At 42.8% G+C, this 22,253-nt stretch overlaps 3 protein-coding genes across 4 annotated transcripts in view; 1 reads left to right on the top strand and 2 right to left on the bottom strand.

Annotated features, from left to right (window-relative positions):
- RTF1 (RTF1 homolog, Paf1/RNA polymerase II complex component) overlaps positions 1-242 on the bottom strand; it is a 30,841-nt gene extending 30,599 nt beyond the window's left edge. Inside the window, exon 1 of the mRNA XM_055715239.1 lies at positions 60-242. Within this exon, the coding sequence (XP_055571214.1) occupies positions 60-137 (78 nt within the window). The 5' untranslated portion in view covers positions 138-242. The remainder of the gene's footprint in view (positions 1-59) is intronic.
- A 76-nt stretch (positions 243-318) lies between these two features.
- NDUFAF1 (NADH:ubiquinone oxidoreductase complex assembly factor 1) lies at positions 319-9,228 on the top strand. Its single transcript, XM_055715243.1, has 5 exons — positions 319-486; positions 2,670-3,295; positions 5,202-5,387; positions 6,479-6,553; positions 8,761-9,228. The coding sequence occupies exons 2-5, from the start codon at positions 2,786-2,788 to the stop codon at positions 8,899-8,901; spliced, it is 912 nt and encodes a 303-aa protein (XP_055571218.1). The 5' UTR covers positions 319-486; positions 2,670-2,785; the 3' UTR covers positions 8,902-9,228.
- Positions 9,229-9,989: 761 nt separating this feature from the next.
- NUSAP1 (nucleolar and spindle associated protein 1) lies at positions 9,990-22,088 on the bottom strand. 2 transcript variants are annotated; one of them, XM_055715241.1, is made up of 12 exons: positions 21,920-22,088; positions 20,863-20,928; positions 19,643-19,828; positions 18,482-18,656; positions 16,648-16,740; positions 15,811-15,923; positions 14,973-15,038; positions 14,599-14,783; positions 12,872-13,044; positions 12,149-12,259; positions 11,466-11,577; positions 9,990-11,039 (listed from the first exon to the last, which is right to left on the bottom strand). In XM_055715241.1, the coding sequence occupies exons 1-12, from the start codon at positions 22,010-22,012 to the stop codon at positions 10,952-10,954; spliced, it is 1,461 nt and encodes a 486-aa protein (XP_055571216.1). In that variant the 5' UTR covers positions 22,013-22,088; the 3' UTR covers positions 9,990-10,951. The 2 variants fall into 2 exon arrangements, with proteins under 2 accessions (XP_055571216.1, XP_055571217.1); XM_055715242.1 differs by lacking the exon at positions 14,973-15,038 and having other exon boundaries at positions 21,920-22,086.
- Between the last annotated feature and the right edge of the window lie 165 nt (positions 22,089-22,253).

Genomic DNA, 22,253 nt, shown 5'->3' with positions numbered 1-22,253 from the left:
GAGCCCTGCGCGGGCCGGAGATCCCAGGCCCCGCGCTCAGGCCGGGCCTCCCCACGCACCTGATCTAGGTTCTCCTCGCTACCGCTGTCCTCAGTGTCGGAGTCGATAAGGACACGGCCTTTCCGCTTCTTCACCATGGCGGAGCCGGCTCTCTCCGCTCCCCGCCCCGGCGGCGGCGCGGCGCTCTCAGCGGCCCGGCCTGCCCCGCGCCGCCCGCCCGCCCGCGACACAAAGGGCACGGCGCATGCGCACGGCGCGGGGGCGGGGCGGGGCGGGGCGGGGCTGCGGCGCGCGGGCCGCCCCCCTCAACGGCCGTCGGGGGCGTCGCGCCGCCATGTTCCCCGCTGCCGGCTGGCCGCCCCTCAGCCCGCCGGGGCGCGAACGCCGTCAGGGGTAAGGCGCCGGGGCACCGTGCAGCGGCCTCTCGCAGCAAGGAAGGGGATCGCGGCGGCGGCGGCGGATCCGGAGCGGCGCGGCGGCGGGGAGGTGAGGCGGTACCTCAGCACCGGGAGCTGTTGGCCGCGGGGCCGGGGGTGCGTGAGGTGTGGGGAGGCGGCCGGTTTCGCCGAGAGGCCGCCGCCGTGTGCCGGCCCCGCCTCAGGCCCCCGCGCCGCGGTGGGTGGAGGCGGGCCCGGGGCCGGCGCCTGGCCGCGGCTGTAGGCCGGGTCTTCGTGGCCGCCGAGCGATGGGGCAGCGCTGGCCGCAGCCCGGCGCGCTGGTACCCCCGCGGGCGGGTGTCGGTCCCTGGCGGCGCCGCTGCCGCCGCCGTGCGCCGGCCCGGGGAGGGGGGAAGAAAAGAGCCGGGGAGGGGGGGGGGGGGGCGCATAGGGCCGGGAGGGGGCACAGAGCCGGGGAGGCTTTTTAATTTGCGGATCTGCGTAGAGTGGGGCGGTAACTGGGGGCGATAACTCGCCGCGCTCGCACAGCGGCCTGCTGCTTGCACACTGAGATTTCCAGGGTTAGTCCCCTGACACCCGCTCCCCTTAGACAGCGCTGGTTACAACTTCCTCGCTTGAGTCCAGAGGTATCATCAATGCATTTTTGCCCTGCCCCGTCCTCGGGTGGATGGTCTTCCTCTGGAGGCGGGTAGCTTTCAAGGAGGAGTGTTTTTCTGTTAAAATCATATAATGAGGATGGGTCAATGAAAGTGCAAAGTATTTTAACAATTCTTGCCAAACTTCATGGTTTGATAACTAGGTTCATCAATCTCAGGTCTCATCTGCGGGCCTGTTCTTTTAAGTTCACCTTCATGGGTAGCTAATTCCTATTTTGTTTTGACAGATAGCCTTTTTAAGGTTTTCTTGACCTCATCCTTTGACCTGTTCAATGTTTGATCTTGCATCTTAGGGAAAAAATCGAGCAAAAGTAAAATTTTTTACAGTTTCCCATGATCTCCTTCTTGGTACTCGGAGGAAACAAGGAGTCGTCTGTGCGGAGTGGGGTTCAGCTTGGCTGTGGGCTGCAGCTTTTCAGTAGTTTCCCTTGCCGTTTGAGGCAGGTTTGGCAGCAGGGCCCAGAGGTGGACGGGGTCACTGCTCGGGGTCTTGTTGCTGTCATGGTGTGTGCCCTGACTCAGTCCCACGGGGCATGGAAGCCTTGCACATGGGGTTTCTTTGAGGAACCTGCTTCCTGTCTTGCTGAGTGTGTGATAATGTGAATTCCTTCAGTGTAGTTCTAGTCCACCATGCATAACTTAACTGGAGTATGGAAATAACGGTAGTGAATTTTGCCACGAGTGGGGAAAGTTATGTGGCATGTAGAAAGCATCTGTGGGGTGACTGGCTTTATTCTTAAAAGCCTAGAGAAGGTGAACTGATTTGACATAGTTTCAGGATTTATTCTGTAGCCAAATAAAATATAAAAAACCCAAAACAAACAAAAAAACCCCACCAAACCCAGGCAACTAGTCTATCTAATGTTATACATCAGTGCTAATAGCCTCTGTACAGAACACAGCATTAAGGTTCTCCCTTATGGATTAGAGAATAGCAATGCAGCATAGCTGTTCCTACCAGCAGTGATGCCGAGAGAAGCAAAGAAGATTTTCAGAATTTTTCAAGAGCTTTATAAAAAAACCTATCAAATTGCAGTTTTTCATGTTAAATTCTTTGGCCTCTGTAATCCTCAACCACATACGTTAAGGGGGCAAGGGGCTGGATGACTTACGGAAAAAGCATACAGTATGGCTGCTATAGGATTTCATATCTGAAAAGTCTTGACATCTGTGATTGCCAGGTGAGACTGTCATTCTAGTGCGTATGGCAGCAGTCTACCTGTCCTGACTGTGATTTTCTTGCAGGTGATAGTACTTTGTAGTTGCATAGATGCCACCTTTTTAGAAACCTTCTTCCTGAAGTTGTTTTTGCTACTGTTACTTACTGATGGTAAAAGGGATGAACAGGAATTGCTTTTTTCTATTTTCAGTTTTATTTGAAGTATTTTACTTAGTTTTTCTGACTTGCATGGGTGTTTCGCGTTACAGGGAGGGGGGAATGCATAGGGTGGAAATCATTAAGTAAACTAGACCTCTGGGGAAGTGTAATAGTTGATGTTATTTTTTATTCCTTTTTCCAATGGCTGAGATTTCTAGTTAATACCTGTTTAAAAAATTAAAGTTTTACAAGCATCCTATATGTAATTTTTTAAAATTTTTCTCTTTTTCATTAAAGGTGAAGATAAACTACAGTAACTAAAGTAAGATAGCTCTGGATACCGGTCTTGTTGTTAAATTAATTACAGACCTGTTAATTGCCTTACTGGAAGTGAATTCTTCAAATTTACCAGCATGGCTCTTACTGTTACATTGCTCAACAGTGCTTACTTACATGGTCGATGCAGCAGGCACAATGTTTTGCATCCCTTAATTGGACCTCTCCTCAGCAATTCTACATCAAAATTGTATAGCAGCTACAGGAGGCCAGGGGCGCAGCCCGAGAAGAAACCGTCTTTGCAAAATACTGATTTCAGTTTTAAGAAGGGCATTGATGTCTTAAAGACGCAGCTTAGCATGCTGAAGAAGGAGACCGAAGATCACATAGTAGGGCCTGGAGGCCATTCGCTCAGTCGGTACCTGCTGGAGCAGACAAGGGTGGTGTGGGAGTTTCGGTGCCAAGAAGATTTAAATAAATGGGTTATTTCTTCTGATGTAGAGATTGGAGGGAAGAGTGAAGTTTACCTCAAACTGGGTAGGAACAACCAGGCTGCTCTGCTGTATGGAAACCTCAATACAGAAGTACCTCGCGATGGGGAGACAAAATACAGTGGATATTGTAGTATGAGAGCTAAACCGCTGGTGGTAAGTACAGCTTCATGTTTGCATAGCTTCTGTTACTTCATCGGAGAGCATTTTTGTGTAATCCCAGTGACAACAAGTGGACTGTTGTTTACTGCAGTTGAAACTGGTCACTTTCAGGAGTGTTAGATATTCCTTCAAGGATGTAGTTGCTGCTTTATCCTTTGACTTGGAAGGAACTTACAACTTTTTCTTGTTTTTTTGTTTTACTTTCTTGGAAAAAAAATAATAAATGTTTGAACATTTACTTACGTGCGGTAGGGCATCCACTCATTAAGACAGCCCTGTTTGCAGCCTTGTTGGAAATGAAGGATCTGTAATGAACCATTATATCCAGAACTGATACGATTAATATAGACGTGTGTCCCTAGATTTTAAGTTAATCGAATGTGTCATAAGGACAAATTTTATGGGCTTTAACTTGGCCTATTCATCAAATTTGGTTTAGGTGAATGAGCTCATCTTTTTTCTCACAGGAATGGAAAATAATGCTTTGAAATGTACTTTTTAAGGGCCTGGCTCCTACTGCAAATCAGGAAAAGCAAGACACAAATCTTGGATAGCTTAGAATTGAGCAAAATAGAGCCAGAAATGGATGTGCTTATTATTGATGCTGCTTGTTTCATTCTGTATTTTTAAGCACCTTTAAAAGCAAAGGAACATTTTGACTTAGCGTATACAATGCTTAACTTCTTAGTCCATTCTGTTGTTTGTGAATTGGCACAAGTACACACGTAAAGTCTCTTCTGGGCCAGAATCTTCAGGGAGCAGAGAGAGGAGTGAGCAAAATCAATGGACAAATGAGCAGCAGATGAACATTAAAATGGTGACACTAGGTCAGAGCAATGGAACAGCGAGTTGAATCTCACCTGAGTTAAATTCCTAGGACTGCTACAAACTTGTGCAAATGTGACCCAGACTTTCACCACCAAATTCTGAAGTGGTGGAGTGTATCACTCTACCTTTATCATGCAGCTTGAAATCAGAGAGTAAAAACATAAATATAAATATAAAAGCTCCTCTTTATGTAAGTAAAAAGGCTCAAAGCTGGCAAAACCATAAAATCAAGTAGGTGTAGGGCTTGTATTAATGTATTGATGATCTGCTCCTCCTGTTACCTATGAGACGAGTTGGTAGAGGGACAGTTGACAGGTAACCATAGTAGTGCTGTAAAAGAAAGGGGAAATCACCTAATTTTTGGTGCTAATTTTTATTTGGTTTAAGCAGTTCTGGCCAAGAATAGCCCTGACCCTTGCCCTGCATTGCTCTGAGTGATCTCAGTGTAACTCTCTGAAGACTCAGGGACCTGCCAGTGTGCAGATCACAACACTGGGACTTTTAAGATATTTGGAAGAAAATGCAGTTGAGAACCAGACGTACTTGCAATCCATATCCTTGTGCACAGTTAATGGCAAAATGTGTTGGAAAACATGAAATGCTTCCGCTTCTTAAGTCAGTCTTCAATAAGGGAAGTTATCACGGGATAAATTATTCCACTTAACCTTCTTGTAATCACCTCTGAATAATCCAGTACTGACCACAGAATATTAAACTTAATGAACTACATAACTACTGATCCATCACTATAGTGTTTGTGTACTTGCCTGGCGGGGAATTTGGTCCTAGGAAGGAAATCTGTTTTCTGATAGTTACAAGATGTGGTTTCTAATTAAAGCGTGAGTCCTCAGAGTGGTAATACTGCAGTTTGTGGGTTCTAATACAGTGCTGAAGGACATTTGGAGAGATCAGCAACTAGTATCATGAAAGAGCAACCCAGTTTTCACTATGTCACATTGAGTATTATTTGACATAATAATGAGGGCAGAGATCAAAGCAGTCGTGCTATGTTCTTTGTAATGGAAGTTTCCCTTTATTAAGGAGGAGTAATTCTATTTATTAATTTTTGTAGGGATCTTTTGCTAGGAAGAAGTATTATGACTGGTCAAACTTCAATAGTCTGTATTTACGGGTCCGTGGCGATGGTAGACCTTGGATGGTAAACATCTATACAGACCCTTACTTCTCTCATCAAAAGGACGACCTCTACAACTACTTCATGTTCACCCGAGGAGGCCCATACTGGGAGGAAATAAAGGTGAGCTAATGAGTCTTTCAGACTAACAAGACTGCCTTGGGGTCCTGGCCATCATAGCTCTGTGGAAGGGGAACTTTTCCGACAGGCACAGTTTGTTGCTGATGCTGTCTGTTCGTTTGGCTGTTAGTATCCTTGCACAACAGGCACGTGCCTGGGGCTTGGGAGTTCCCAAAACTAAATCACTGGGTTGTGGGAGGGCATGCTGTGTCGATTGTGTTAAAGATTTGATCCGCTATGCCTGAACGCCTGCTGTTAGCTATTACTGGCGAAGGAGAACACAGACAGCGATGGAAGCTGAGCAGGTGTGGCTAGGAATACTCTCTGTGGTAACCATTTTATCCGTAACGCAGACAGACGTAGGCTGGCATGGGATTTGTACCCTGCGACAGGATTTGCTTAACCCGCTGACTCGCTGGAGTCAGTCAGAGGCTCAGAGGTGTGCTTTCTCATTTATGGCCTTTGAATCTGTGACACAAAATAATACTTGTAAGAAGTGGGAGTTTGGGCTCTTTTCTGATGAAACTTGACTTGCATGTTTTCCCCTCATCTCTGCTAGCCAACCCTCCGGCTTCCTATTTCTTATGACAGCCCCTCCTCTTTCTGGCTCCCACTGCATTCGAAGTTATTTTTACAAGATTCTGAGCTGCTTTGCTAGAGTACTGATGTCTCAGTATGAAGTTTGCACTATGAAATGCATGGCTTGGGTACAGGCAAGCTGTTGATATACATGCATGCTAGACTTTTCAGTAATTTCTCTTTTATGTTGACATGTTATTGGAAGGGGATAGTCTCGATGTCAAGAGCCACCTTCTGCACTGTAGCCTTTTGTCATGTCCTAACAGGGTAACAGTCCTGCACAACAGCTACAGACGGCCGCCACACAGCACGTGGCCCTGGAGCTGGCTGTGAGTGGTCAGCAAAGGGGTTAACGTGGCCCGTTCTCTGCACCAGTTCTGCTTACCAAACTGGTGCTGGTACCAGATGTAGCAGAGTTTAATTTAATTTACTAAGACAGGCTTTTTTTCCCCCCCTTGATTTTTTATGTACTGCTGACACTGAAGTCTGTGTTTGTTTTGTTCCGTTCCTGTCAGATCCCATTCTCCAAATTCTTTCTCTCCAGTCGGGGAAGAGTCCAGGATGACCAGCACCCTATCTGGTTAGACAAGGCAAGTTGTCTGTAGGCTTTGTATGATCATATTGTCCTATAGATAATTTACAAATTCTTTAATGTTTGTGGATTTGAAATGGAAGGGCCTCTTCTTATAAAGTACTTGTTTTTCTGCGCTTGCCTTTGCATTTAAATTATGCTGCTTTGTGATAGAAGTGACGCTCACTTCAGAGAAGCTCCAGAAATATTTTTAAGAGACCTGTATAACCAAGAAACTACTCACAGTGTGGCTTTTCAGAAAAAAAAAAAAAACACCCCCCCCTACTTTTTTAGGAATGATCAAAGTGACTAAGTAGTCTAAAATGGTGGTTGGCACAGTACTGCCAAAACTAGTAAGAGTATCATATCATCAGCTTTCTTCCTGGCAGAAGATTGGGAGGGGTGTCATACTGTGAGGTTTTATTTGAGGATGTACTGTGTCAGTGACCTTGATGGTGCACAGTAAACTGATTTATTTATAGGCTCTTTTTTAGTTTTTTTCAGGCTTTCTAGTCTAAATATTAAGTAAATGTGTTAAGTATTTTTTTATTTCTGCAAATAGGTAGACTAATTCGCTGATTCACAGGAGGAGACGTGTTGGGAAAAGATTGTTTCTGTATCTTTTTATTTTTTAAATTTCAGTGACCCTTGTGTATGTAATTGAGGGCAGCTTAATGCCCAGTGACTACCAAAAGGAAAATAAACAGTGTTAGAAATATATATGGGGAGAAAATTAAAGGCCCATCACTTGAGTGTTAGTCACCTGGAATGTTGCATTCGGTTCCTAATTGCCTTAATGAGGCGGGGGAAAAAAATCAGGAAAAATTTGAGGGTAGTTCAGTCATTGGCAGCATGAAAACAATCTGTTTTAAAACAGAAGTTGAGGCTGTAGGAAGCAAGTATGAATGCTATGAAGAAGGTGGATCAACTGCAAGAAAAAATATGCTTTATGGAAGAAAATTGCTATAAAAGGCCTATATTTAAATACAGACACTGCAGTATTTATCAGGATTTGGGACATAAAGCCATGCAAAATGGTAAATGAAAACAAAGTTGTGTATGGGGCATTGAAAAATATTTACCAGGAGTTAAAGGGACAAAAGAGCACGTGATCTAAGCATCCTTGACTTCGTTTTCATTCCTTGTTACCTTATGCTTATTATTTCACAGTAAAAGTGATCACTTGCATATAATACAAAATGTAATTTTCCAAGTGTATTTTAAAGAAAAACAAAAATAGGCAAAGCAGTGTGAAGGCAGGTAAAGAAACCTTGATAAAACATTGCAGTCCCTCGTGGTACTACTCTGCGTTTTCCCAGGAACCAGAGAGGAATGTCCGTGCACTTAATTTCCTTAGCTATTACTTATTTAGCATACATTTGCAATGGATATTTAGCCACAGCCCACAATTACTCAACTTTATCTGACACATCCTTGGCATTATTTTCCTATATGTACAGCAGCCCTGAAAATCACAGGTACAGCTCCGACCTGCACTGCTAGCCAGGCTCCAGAGCAGCTGCTATTTGAAGGTGGCTGGCCACTGGTGACCCAAGGCATCCCCAGAGCAGCCAGCAGTGGGGGCTCTGAGAGGTGACATGCAAGGAAGCTGCCTGAGCTGTGCAGTTTTTATGAAATTTATTACAGTTACAGTTTTTTGGGGTGTTTTTGTCTTTTTTTTTTTTTTTTTAAATGGAATAGTGTTGAGGGAGGACATTGGGGGAAAGGAGCAAGGAGTGTTCTTATATTTAAGAACATTATTTGTATTGAGGAGCAGTGGCATAAGTCAGTAACAAAGCTCTGTGTGTTTTACAGTGCCCGCAGGTCTAGAAAGGAAGTTTTCTTCCATCCTTAATTACATTCTGTTTGTGTTTCCTGCTCGCAAGAGTTGTGGCAGACTTTGTGAAAACATGTTTGTACACCCAGTCATGATGAAACTGGCCAGGCACAAACCCTGAAGGATGAAACTTGCCATGTTGCTTTAGGCTCGGGCCACTTGTAATAAAGGGTTCAACACAGTGGTGGAAGGGCAGATGTGAAGTAGTTTCCCACTGGGGTCTGTACAGGAAAACGTGGCCATGAAGCATTTGAGCCTTAAGAAATGCTGTTGCTTTTTGAATAAATAGTAGATGGCCATGAATTGTTTGTAACGTATGGAAGTGGTAGGTACAATTGTGTTAGTGTAACATAATTGTCACTGTTCTAACCTATGTGTCTTTTAATTAGATTAGTACCCTTGGATTCACGATCGGAGATAAAATAGATGGTCCATTCCAGCTGGAGATTGATTTTATTGGGCTACTGAATGATAGAGCTCACACGGAAGAATTTGCCTATGAAACATATGAAAAGAATCCTAAAGTCTGAGTCAGGCTGGTGGCCTTTGGGATGTTCTTCGGATGCCTGGCTCACTTTTGCAGAACACTTCTTAACATGTGGCTTACAACTTGAAGATTCTATGTAAACATTAGAAGTGCATGACACGTTGATGGTGTCATTCCAGTCTGACTACTGCCATTGGCATCTCCAAGCTGCCAGGTACAGAATCCTGGGGAAGACCGGACATACATGGCCTGGAACACAGCCTGAGAAGAGCTGTGACATGCTCATACGAAGTACGGACTGTTGACTGGGTGAGTGTTGGTTTCGGTCCTGACCTTTACAGAAATAAAAGTACTTTGCAAGTTTGTTGTAGTTCTTTTTTATACAAGTTCCATTTTCTACATTATATGGTTTGCAGACAGCTGTAAAACACATGTCTATTTTTAAACTGGAAAAAGTATGATGAGAATTAATACCCTTAGGAACGGTGCTTAAGTGTGATTCAGCTGTTGAAATTTGTAAAGAGCAGCACCAGAAGTGGAAAAGGCAGAAGCATTTCAACCTTCAGCTTTGGCTCCCTTGAGTAACTAAAAAAAGAAGCTGCCCCTGCCAGGAGGGCTGAAACAGCTCAGCCCAGCTATGCTGTCAGAAGCACAGCCTCAGGTGGTGGCAGGGAGGCCTGCTTCCTCCCTTTGGCTGGGAAGCCTGGGTTTTGGTAATTTGAGAAACACTCTATAGACCAGATGCTGCACAGTTGTGTTTCAGCCACCACAGATGTAGCCTAAGGAAAGCACTCGCCTCCCCTGCAGGGACCTTGTTTAAGTGTACTTTACAAATATTAACTGTTCCTTTATTTTATATTAAAGAAGCTACAATAAAGCAAGCTGAAACAGTGTCCTGTGCTAGCATTTTCCTCTTGCACAGGGTTAAATAGTTTAAGAGTACAGGAGCAGTGGTGGTTATTGTTTCTAATGATCCCAGAACAGCCGTACTTTCATGAAGCAGTAGGTTGGCTAATCTGTGACAAGGATCTTTGACATGGCTTAGTAATTACAAGTATGAACAAAACGTGCTACATTAAGGAGCTAGTCACACATAGTACACTAGATGATATAACCAGGGATAAACAAGATAGAGAAAATATTTATTTTGCCTCCATTAAGTTTATAAAAAAATGGCTTGTTCTTGACACTTCAGCACATACACGACAGGACACTAAGTTTACCGAAGCAATTATTTGCTCAAAATTCCAGCTGACATTACAAGTGCCGAATTACCTTTCCAGTTCCATCTATAAGAAATCAAGGCAGCTTTTCTATGTATTTTTTTTTTAAATTAAACCAAACAACTTTTAAGTCTAAGGTATTGAATGTGCCTTGACACTACTGTAACCTCTGTTAAGCATCATAAAGCTGAAAAGCAGAAATTTATTTACAGCTCCTGTTTCCCATAGAAAGGAACGGAATGACTCAAGTGTTCAAAGCATGCAGCTGGCAACCTGGAGAGCCACTTTTCAGTTGCTACTTTTTAAGAATATGGTATTTTATATCAAAGTTATACTGTAAGCTTTTAGTTTTTCCAGAGAGCTTGCCTTTTTTTTCTTCTCTTGGGAATTCCCTACTACTTCACAGGCATGCAGTCAGAAAGGCTGTAACTTCTTACAGAATTTGAGGACTGAACTGGGGAACAGGCAAGGCAGACATCTCGAACAGTGGGAATGTACCAGTAGAACAAATATTTGGAAGTTGCTGTCTGAACATGCGGTGTAGTGGGTAACTAAGGCCTTCTGGTGCAGAAGTCAGTCCTAAGCTGCAAAGTGGCTCCTTGAGAGTCTTTTTTCCACTTATTTTTTCTCCTTTAACATCTTTCAGTTAAAGGAAATTATTATTAAGTAGCTAGAGTTCTAAGCTCTTAAAAGTTTAGAGCTTTCATCTTGTTGGAGAAGCATTACACTCAGATGCATTAGAAGGCATTACATACCATTCAATGCTCTCTGGATTCTACTAGCTAACAGCAACCTGAACTACACACAGCACAAACATTAACAGGACACAAACAGTATTTACAGTGATTTCTTGGGTATTTCTTATTCCTCCTAACCCACAGACAGTCCTCTGCGGTTTTCAAGAGCCTGAGCCTTTTTCTTTTTTCTCTCTTGCTCATGTTTCTCACGCCTTTCTTCCCTGAAGGGGAAAAAGAAGAGACAGATGTTCTATTAAAGGTGGAGGTACGAGCAACTAAAGGAATCTGAAGCTGCCCACGGCTTAAAATTTATTCGACCAGTATGCTGCATTTGCCATGGGTGGAGAGTGCTGTTGGGATTCAGTCTAAAAATGGTACTTTCAGGCAAATACTTCTGCTTAGACATAACAGATCTAACGCTCAAGGTAACAGCATGTCAGCATTCACAGCTTCTTCCAAGGCAAAAGGTAAACTTCCACTAAATAAGTCAGATTCAGAGCCGCTATCCTGATAGTAGACATACTACTGGAGGCAAAAATTGCTTTAACATGAAAGTGTTCTTTCCTGAACTGCATATTTAAATCCTAATGAGGAGTGAGTCACATTATCATTTAACGCTATTCATAAAAAGCTAGTGGTGTACTAACCTTGTCTGGAGATGCGGCTGCTTGTAGTCTTTCTTACGTGAAGAGACTTTGCTACCGACAGATCTACTGAGGACAGAGTTTTCTTTCAATTCTCCCCAAGGTTTTAGTAGTCCTACAGTTTAGGGGCAAAAAGAGAGACTAATTAAATTACTAGTTCAGTAATTGTCTGCTTAACTTCTTATCACAAATTTTACATTACTTAGCCTGTCTTTTGCTGGTTGACTTTAAAATGAAATGCCTCTTCAGCTGTATTACCCATTTCACCAGCATGTTCCCCGTGAGTAATTTTAGTTATCAGTAGTAACAGGTGACTGTACTTGCAAGTAACACTCACCACACAAATGCCACACAACAGCCCACTTTTAAACAAAAATAAAATACAAATAAGCCTTATTGTGTAAAGAATATCTCATCTCTACATATCTTTGCATTCCACTGAAGAGACATATTTGTTATATTTATGGGCTTTTGGTCATAAAGACTTACTCTTCAGTAGGAAGCTCTTAAAGCACATATTACAAAGAAATTTAACGTCAGTCCACAGACAGTGGGAGCCTAGAGAGGAGGGGAAAGGGGCAGGAGAAGAGACTGAAGACTTCGCTGTCCAGGTTTGTGTCAACGCCTTACCCTGCACACAGGGTGTGAGTGCAGTGACTAGCACAAACCACACAGGATCACAGTACCTTTATGTGGCTGGTACCGGAGCGGCCTCGAGAGACTGGCTTTGAGATCAAATGTCTTCCTTGCACTGGTGGGTTCTGCAGAGTGAGCTGCAAACTTGAAGGGGGTGAGAACTACAAAAGACATCAAGATATCACAGTTACAGTAGCAAGAACGTCGCTGTACACAGCAAGCTGGAAAGTGCCTGTGAGGACCACTTTGCAACTACCAAGAGCAAAGAGCCATTAAACGCTATCGCCCGCTACCTCTAAAGCCAGAATTGTACAATTACAGCTCACCCGAAACAGGCAGCTTTCAGGTCTGGAGACAGCAAGGATTCAGGGTCGCCAAGGCTGATAATGACAGGTTGCCCTATAGCACAGCTGGAAGCCTGGTGCATGCCAGTCCCACAAGGAGAACAAGACACCTGAGAAGGTATTGGGAACACCCCTCACCGCAGACATGCTCTCCCTGTGTTGGTTGTACGAGTCTTCTGCTATGTAGTCCCTAAAGCTCTAGAAGATTCTCTGTCCCTTTCTGTAGGTAGCTAGGTACCATAGGTTTAAGTCTTGGCACCTAACCGTAAAACACTGGAAACCAAAGAAAATACTTCTGTTTCTAAAAAAACAGTCACAAATTAGAGAACAAAATTAAAAGCTGGCTCTGCAAGACATTAGGTTATTAAAAAATATAATTCAGTAAGACAAAGAGTCCAGATCTGAAAGAGCCAATACCATCCACTTTACCGTTTGGTGCAGTCACATCGTTGTTTCTTGCACTTCCCTTGCCATTTTTCTGACTTAGTTTGCAGCTCTTCTGGCCATCAGGCATGCAGATCTCCTCCAAGTATGGAGACATTCTAGACGGAGTCTTGATAAGAGAGCGTTTATACTCATTATCTTTTGTGGCTTCTGAGAACCTGAAAATTACCAGAAGTTTGAAGGCAAAGTTAGTCATCTACAAGGAACGTAAGCAATGTGACAAAACACAGAAGATTCCACCTTCAGCTTTTCTTACAGGTAGAAGATGTTCACAGCTTATACATAAACTGCATTACAACAGGCTGCCTTTCTTGGTATTCTGGACAGTAAATCTATTTGGCTGCAACAAGCCAGGATATTTCTTCACCAACAAGCATGATTTACTTTAGATTTGGATTTATTAGTAAAACAATACATACATAATTACTGTTAATTTGAAAACTCAAATTAAGAAAAACTGAAATAAAACTAACAGAACTCTACTCAAAAGAAGCTGGAAATTTCAGTCAAAACACAAGTTGCCTGCATACCAAAATACACAGACATGCTCGCTGTGTGTACACATATATATAAATACATGAAGGAAAATTCAATAATCTTGTACGAATTAAATTCCCTTATCAAAAAGGTACTGAAAATAACCACCCCACACACACTTTACTCAGGGACAAAAAAGTCCCAGCAGCTATAATCTTGGCATGCAAAAGAAGTGAAGCAAAGGTTCCCAGAAAATCAGAAAGTGACATCCGAGATTAACTGCGTATTGCTAGCAGGAGGAGGAGGAGGAGAAGGGTAAGTTACAGAATGTCTAAATCCAAGCTTCGGTCACCGTGGAAGGTTTAGTAAACCAAATTAATTTGGAATTGTTGCAATGGTGTAGAAACAGACAAAGAGTAGAGAGAAGGACTTCGGCTAAAAAAACTGGGCAAAAGGACATTTATCAATGGAGCGGCACAGGGACAGCCCTTTTGGTTCCTTCTTTAGAGTTTTTTGTTGAAGCATTTAGAAAAGTTAGGAATATGCTAATAAGTTCACCAATAACAAAAGCTCATGAAACATTAACATAATAGAAAATTAGATTACTGTGTAGGAATAAGGATGTGCATGTGATGTGTAAAAGGAGATGAGATTTAATAGCACTGGGCATGAACTCATTCATTGAGCATTTCCTCATGACTTTCTGGTGTCAACTTGATTTCCATCTGATAGAAACAACCTGCTTACAGTACTTAATCACAAGACGAGCCCCTGCTGCGACATCAGGGGGGCAGGAGGGAGGGCACATGGAGAAGAGGGAAAGAGTACCCAAAGCAATGCCAAATGAGGAGTCCATTGTGAGACCCGCCCGGAATACTGCCTACAGTTCTGGTGAAGTAATCTCAAAGATAAAGTATAACAGAGACTATTAGGCTGCCTGACAAAACAGAAAACCTAACACAGTAAGAGGAGGAAAATAATGTAACTTGGCTGGTTTAGCAAAATGAAAGCTGAAAGAGATGCAAAGCTCCTTACCATCAGGCATCAAAATGAAGACTCAAGATAGCAACAGTACAGTAAGGCTTAAGCCAGCATTCAGGCTAGGCTGAAAGTCAGTAATTGGAATTACTCTCATGTTTGGAATAGAAATAATGTAGTCCAATCACAGTCAGTGTTGACCATTTCATGCGTATCATACCAAATTGCTCACCGGTAGTTTGGTTTGTTGTTTTTACCTGACATTCATTTTGGTTGTTGAAAGGGCAGAAGGATTAAAAGGTTTGCTGGATAAAATACTCTGACTGGCAGCGTTCAGAGAACGGCATGGCGAGCGCCGGCTGTTACTCGGAGTACAGGTGGCGGAAAATTTGACCCTCTCTGTATTTGGGCTGAATAAAAGTGTTTTGCCACTGGCTTGTTTCTAGGGAAAAGCAAATCATGAGTTAGCATACTCTGCTAAAACCTTTATCAGAAAGGCAGCATAGAGGAAGGGAAAACACACTGTGAATCAGAAGCACACAGTCTCTTCAATTTTTCCCTTTTTTTCTTTATAAGCCTATTTTGAACATAAGTAGTTTTGTTACTATTAAACTGATCTGAAATTACATACCTTAGAATTGTTATGTGGAGTGCCTTTTTCTGATGCTCTTAAGCAACTGGATTTTTTGGCCAGTACCTGCCAATAGTAATTAAGATGGCTTCAGCATACCCCGATGCAATGTGTGCCATACAAGAGAGGGGAAGCACTCAGGATTTACAGTGCGTCTCTTCAGATATCGACGTGGAGCTGCTAGGTTAAGGGTTGGATTCGATGACCTTAAAGGTCTTTTCCAACTTAAATGACTCTACAGCAATTAACATACTCATTTGTATATTCATTGATTCACTACTGTCACTTCTCTATGGTCTGCCGCACTCTAAAGGAGGCCCCCTTAGCAGTTTACACCCACGCAAGCGTGGCACACAAGAGCTGAGAACAAGAGGCGCTGCGTACATTTTAAAGGAGTCTTACACAGTCATTGAGCAACGGTGCTTTAAGGCACGGAAGAGAAACTTAATTCCTGCTCTTTGAAAAATAACCCGTCCCCTTGGTTAAAGTTCTGCAGGAACTAAAACTTGTAAACAAAAGCTCCAAGAGATTCTTCACAAAAGTAATTTTCATATAATTATTTTTACTCAAAACTGACAAGTTATTTGTCAGCTCCTGTAACTATGACCATGCGCTGTGAATACAAAACCTTGCAGAACTATGCAAGTCATATAGGAATAACTGTACATAAGTAGTTACATAGGACTGCAGTTAAATTTCACTGATTGTAACATTCCACTGCAGGTGCGTGTGACCAGCTACTTAACTGATCTAAAGGGACTCCACAGGACTTCTACAGGGAGGCTCTGGAAATAAATGAATACGGGAACAATGGATACATTTCTGTGTTATCACTTACCTTGACTTCATTGAGAGAACTGCTGCAGTTTTCAATCATTTTTTTTTTCCTCTCAATGTAGTCAGCAATAGATTCCATTTTCTTGAAGTGAGCCTCATGCAACTTTTTAAAGTCTAAGAAATTCCAAAAATAAAAAGAGTCACATATCAGATACGCTCCTAAGGAACTTTACTACTTAACGGGAGAATCTTGCAATATCTATCATTATGGCCTCAAAGAAAATAACATATATCCCTCTAATTAAAAACGGTGTACACACAGGCAACCAAACAGCATGAAATAGAATCTACTTCACCACCTGCACAGGCAGTTAGCTGATGTGTGCTCTGGAGAATTACAGAATCATAGTATGGTAGTTGGAAGGGACCTTTAAAGATCATCTAGTCCAACCCCCAAATTCTGCAGTTAAAAAGAAACACTTCCAAATTTAAACAAGCATCTTTTACAAAGCGATGAAAATGAACCAATACATAATAATACAGCACAACTGTAGTATTTATGAAGTGAAAACTAGGCAAGCGGGAGTAACAGCGTGTCTTACTGCTCTTTGTGGTTTTGAAAATCCTGAAGGCAAGTATTATATCCAGAAGACATGAAAGCTTTTGATGTATCAGTTTTATGATATACATGCAAGTCATTTACTGCTACAAATTTACAAGTTGGAAGATATACCTTAAAATGTCACTGCTGGGAACTTTGTTTGTTTGTTCGCTTGCTTTTTAAAGAGAGGATGTTCTCCAAACAGAAATAGAAATTTGGGTTGCAAGAGATTTTAAGACATCTCCTTTTACACACAGGCAACACATATCCGTTTCTAAAGATGGCAGGTTATCTTACTTGGTGTAGTAGCTTTCATTCCTGTTTTCCCAGACCTAGATGCATGGTGGCCTGCATATAAAGGGATCGTCTCTCCTGCATGATGAGCATCACCTGGCACGCAGGAAGGTTATACAAAATCATTAAAACTCCTGGAAAATACTTTAATGTCATCACAACCTTTTTTAAGAAGTATTTGTTCCAAAACACACCTTATTTTCTCAAAACCTAAACCCACTTTGAGGCATAAAAACATCAGCTGGAATAAATCTTAAGTCTCTCAAAAGCCTTTTCAATGCTCTGTCACAGCATCCCTCGACAGACCACAAGCTCAGAATGGATCTCACAGGTGTACTAGGCTATTGTCTTTCCAGAGTAAAGTATTTTACAGGGAAAGTTAACAAGAAAACTATGCTGTGTGGCAAACAAAACCAACTTTAAATTCACAGGTCTGGATCTGTTTACAAAGCTAGTGTTTTTTTAAAAGGTTGATGACAAAGAAGAAATACTTTTTGGCCAGTTTTTCTGCCACTGCCTTATATACATAATAAGAGTCTAAGTTCTTTTTAGTATCTCTGTTCTCAGGTATAGTATTAAGCTCACATTCACATTTTAGTGATTTATTAAGAAAAAAATCAGGTAAAGACTTCACATCTACTTTGATATTTGCATATCAAAAGCAAACACTTGCTTTTCTGTTAATTCACATTCCCTTTAAAGTAAACTTGGATGACTTCAATATATTGAAAGAAATCCTCACTGGAAGCAAGGAGTGGGGGGTTGTTAAAAAAAAAAAAATCAACTTTTCAACACTGAATGCAGACATAGTATTTTTCTGTTGCACAGCTCTTGCTGTCTGAAGTTACTGAAAAAAAAGAAAAACAAAACCAGAAAGCAGCACAGATACTTACAGTTATAGAAGAGACTTGTACAGTGCCAACTGTGAGGATGAAAACTGCCTCAACAAAAGCATCCTCTGCAGGCTCTATTGCTTCTGTTCTTAAAAGAGCCTTCATTAAAAATCCTCAGTTTCTCAATTAGTTTCAGAATTATAAAAGACTTCCAATAACAATGTCCTTCATAAATCCTGAACAGCAAGAATATCTGTAATACCACTCAAGGACTACGTACGCTTGATCTAACAGGAGCAAATAATGGCACATATCTTATTTGACAGCCCCACAATGTCAATATATTATCAGATTGGACCGACAAACTCCTTTATGTCAGCTGCATGCACAAAGGAATGGGGGAGAAATGAATTCGTATTTTCAGCAGCATCATGGTTTGAAGGTTTAAAAAAAAAAAGCCACCAGATAGAAAAGTGATCCATGGTAATACACTCTGATATTGTTAGGCAGTTGAAACAAATTATTAAGAATTCTGTCTGCATGCTCTTCTCTAACTTTACTGCTGGGAGGAAAATGACAAAACCTGTTCACCTGTGGGCAAAGAAAAAAGCAGCATAGGAAGCAAGCTCTCCCTTCCCTGCCACTTCTTAACAGAGCCAAGCGGCACCTCAGGGGTATTCCAGAAGGCACTGATCCTAAATGAGGCACGAGTCAAATACACTCAGACCTTTGAGAACACTGTCACTAAAAACATCAGGTTCAGAGGTCTGACGTATAGAACAGCAGAATTCCTACATCCACAAACTCTGTGATATGCGTTACAACACATTAAACAAACAAGTACGCAAACTCAAACGAGACAGACTTTCTTCTGGTATCCCCAAATATGGTACCGATCACCAGATATGCCACAAAAAAATGTTTGCAGACACAATAAAATAACAAAGAGGTGCACTTTAAGTAGTAAGAAGTACTGCTGGACTTCTTTGGAATTTTTTACTTACATTTATGTCCATTATTTTTAGTAGAACTCTTCTCTGATGGTTCTTCCTGATTGGTACCCATCCCTGGCTTCCCAACAGCACTCTTTTTAGTTCCTTGTTCCTCATTCTGGAATACCTTCTGTCCCTTTTCATGCTCACCCTGAGGCACTTTGTTTTCTTTCATTTCAGAATGTTCCTGCAGTTTAAACGTACTTAATTTAAACAGTTTGCTCCAACTGAATCCAAAGAAAGGCTGCTGTCCCGAGAACAGCCAGCCAGTGGAACAGAGAGGCTGCTAGACTCGATCCTTAGACGTTTCCAATATCAGATTAGCTAAAGCCCGAAGCACTGACCCCACTTTGCCTGGGAGAGGGAGGAAGAGACTTCCTGAAGTCCAGCCTGAATTAACCTGTGAAATACTCACCCTGTTATTTCACAGCCAGATCTAGATTAGAAAGCTTTTACCTGTACAGCCCTTAACATTTTGGTATGAAATCACATGTATTGACAAAGGTTAATTATTTGCAAGTAAAAAGAAATTCACTGGCTATGTTATTTTTTACTATTGTAGCTTTTGTTACTGTACAATTCTGTCTAATGCCAATACACACTGACGCTCATCTTCTCATTTTACTCCTCTAAATTAAAGTCTCATTTCGCCCACTACTTGCATGTAATTCTAAAGAAAAATAATTCTACCTCCATCTCACCTTGAAACTTCCCTCCCTCAGTCAATATAACCCATGAAGAAAGAACCCTCTGAGGAGTGAGAATTAAAAACTTGAGATGTTTAGGCAATCATCCAATTTGTGAGAACAGCCTTATTTTAAGTTCTGAAAGTAGTCTAAGATTGATAATACTGTGATGAACTAGTGAAAGCAATCACAGTCATATAAAATATTTGGAATTGTGTATTTCTTAGAGGAATTCAATTTATTCTCTTGAAGTAATGACTAGCAAGTAACCTCTGTTCATCATGGAACGGCACATAGTCAAGACTGAGAAAAAATCAGTAGTACAGAAGACCAGTACCAGAATGTTTGCATACAAAATTCTTATATATACGCATGCACACACATATAAAATATATACCACCTGATAAACAGTGGTAGAAAACCCCATCAAATTATGCTTGAGGGAAGTGGGGGCAGCCAGCACGCACAGCCAAGCAATGCAATTCACCTTTTTCTCATCAGAAAGACCTGTATTTTCTTCACTGGTAGTTTTCTTCTTGGAGTTCTGCTTTTTTCTGGTTGTTTTCTTTTCTTTATCACACCTCTTTGTAATGAAACACATTGAATCAGGCATCATTTCCTCCCGATTGCTCAGTTCATCGGATGTGGTAGTAGATGCACTTATTTCAGAGTCCTACCGCAGAGAAATATATAATGTGGAACACATCTGACAAACAGAACTCAGATGCTCCAAAGTTTCCATGCTATTAATGGAAAAAGTATTTCACAGAGGAAAACCAGTAGCATACCATTTAGTAGCACAGTAACAAAGAAATTGGCAGTATCTAGATTTCCCTAAACACCAAAGTTCATTGTTTGAAGACGCCAAGGAGAAGTCCTAGAATCGTTTCATTGTATGGCATTTTAATAAAATTATAAAAACCTAATACTTAGTATTTGAAATCTAACTTCCACAATGCTGTGAGCTTCCCAGATTTGTACATTTCTGGGGAATACTCTTCACCAAAAAAAATCAGAGCCTTTCACACTTGTTAAAAATAAGCTGACAAGGATTACACCATTTCCTCAAACCTTCAAAGAAGATTTTAAAGGAAACACGCTTAAAGGGTGATATATTTTAGGGAAAGTAAATATCGATTTACTTTCCATCAAAAATGTAAAAAATAATAGTCATACCTGACAAAATAATGCAGCATACTAAAAACTTAAAGAGTTAAGAAAACAATACCTTAAAAAAATTAATAAAGCAAACATCATAATTGTATCATTTTTACTACAGTGTCAGCGTAAGTAAATTGTAGTAGATGCAAAATGGTTTCCAATGTGTATCTAGTCCCTTTCATCTAGGCACACAAAACAAATAAAATATTTGTATCTGGAGCTGAACGGGCAAGAATAAACATTTGTTCAATAGAAATTAAGTGTTACTGTTCACAGAGAGTAATTTTGTATGAATACTGAAAAACAATGTTAACTTTGGCATCCGAGATGAAATCAGCTTTGGGTTGTACAGGAGGCAGCTTCAAAGCTACTATTAGTTTCTGTCAGTAGTCAAGTGCATTAAACTAAAGGCACTATTAAGAATAAAGTATTTTTACTACAGATCACATCGTGGTGGAAAACAACCTTCAGTACCTGCCCTGCTCTACTGGTTACTAAGTTAGGTCTGGCTTTCTGAAAAAGGATGGCCGATTTATCATCTATTACCATATTTTCATTATCTGCTTTTGCTCCATGGAAGTGTTCCTTCAGTGCTTGCAACAATTTGTCTGCCTGGAGAGAAATCAAAACAACATATGAAGCAAATATTGCATTAAGTCATCAAACAAAAAACTGTATAAACCCAGCCAGTGTCCTATAAACTGATCCAACAAGCAAAGGGAACATTTCCTGCCATCTAAGGGATTAAGGCATGCCTAGAGCTCCGTCCAAGTCAGTCAAACTAGAGAGAGTGCTTAAGGCCACAGATAAATATGTGGCATACTCTCCACAGAGGCACAACAAGTTTTCCTGACTGGGTTTCTTCCCATCTGTCTATTGTCCAGAAAGTTTAATTGCTCAAGAATGAAGACGACTGTTTTTAGTATCACTGCGTAGCTGAACACAAATTAAGTTCTATCAAGTTTCTAAAGTAACTTCTGCCTCGCCCATACTGCGGGCACAGCGTTCTCGTCCCCTGCTTATAGTCAACGGCAACAGCACGGCAGCAATAACGTTACATCGTTGGTATTTCAGGCTCTGAAACACCTAATTGAAAAGGGCAGCACCAAAATCAGGCCTGAACGAGAGGTTTAGCCACGAGGTAACCCAGACCCCGAGCCGAGGGCCCGGCAGGCCGCAGCCCGCCAGGGCAGCCGCCCCCCGCGACCCGCGACCCCGGCAGGCCCCAGCGGCCCCCGGCGGCAGGGGCCCGGCCCGCCCTCGATTCCGAAGTCGCTTCCCCGTCGCCGCCCTTCCAGCTCCCGCCGGTAAAACCCAAACGGAGGCGTACGCCGGGGAGACGGAGCCCGTGCCGCCGGCCTTCCCGCACCCCAGGAACCCCCAGCACGAGGGGACGCTGCCCCCAGGCAGGGACGGCGACTGGAGGCCGCGACTGCGCCGTCCCCAGGCGGGCGCACCCCCTACGCGACACCCGCTCCCCTCAGCTCCCAGCCGGGCCGGGGGCAGCCCCGGGGCGGGGCCGGGCCGCTCCTCGGGGGCAGGCGGGAGCCCGGGGCCCCCTCAGCCGCCCCCGGCTCGGGCCCGGGGCGCTGCACCCCCTCACCCGGAGGTTGGCCTTCAGCCCGGCGGCCTTCGCGATCTGCTGCAGCTCCACATATTTCAGGGAGTCCAGGTGCCGGAGCGAGGAGAGCGCCATGGCGGCTCGCTACAGGATCACCCGCCGCCTCACCGCAGTCGCCAACCGCTGCTTAACTGACACAGCGGGCGCCCTCACCGCCGTTCGAAATGGCCCGCCGCGCCACGCCATTGGCTGGCCCAGGAAAGGGCGTGGCCAGGGCTACAGAAGCCGCCAACGGCGATGCAGCCAACGAGGTGTGGCTTTCTTTTCAAATTCGATAGACGCGGACAGCCCCGCCCTCCCCCGCTGGATTGGGCGG

Source organism: Falco cherrug, chromosome 7, assembly GCF_023634085.1.
Source record: "Falco cherrug isolate bFalChe1 chromosome 7, bFalChe1.pri, whole genome shotgun sequence".
Lineage (NCBI taxonomy): Eukaryota > Metazoa > Chordata > Aves > Falconiformes > Falconidae > Falco > Falco cherrug.
The sequence above is the reverse complement of the archived record's forward strand: the minus strand, read 5'-3'. Positions and strand labels throughout refer to the sequence as shown.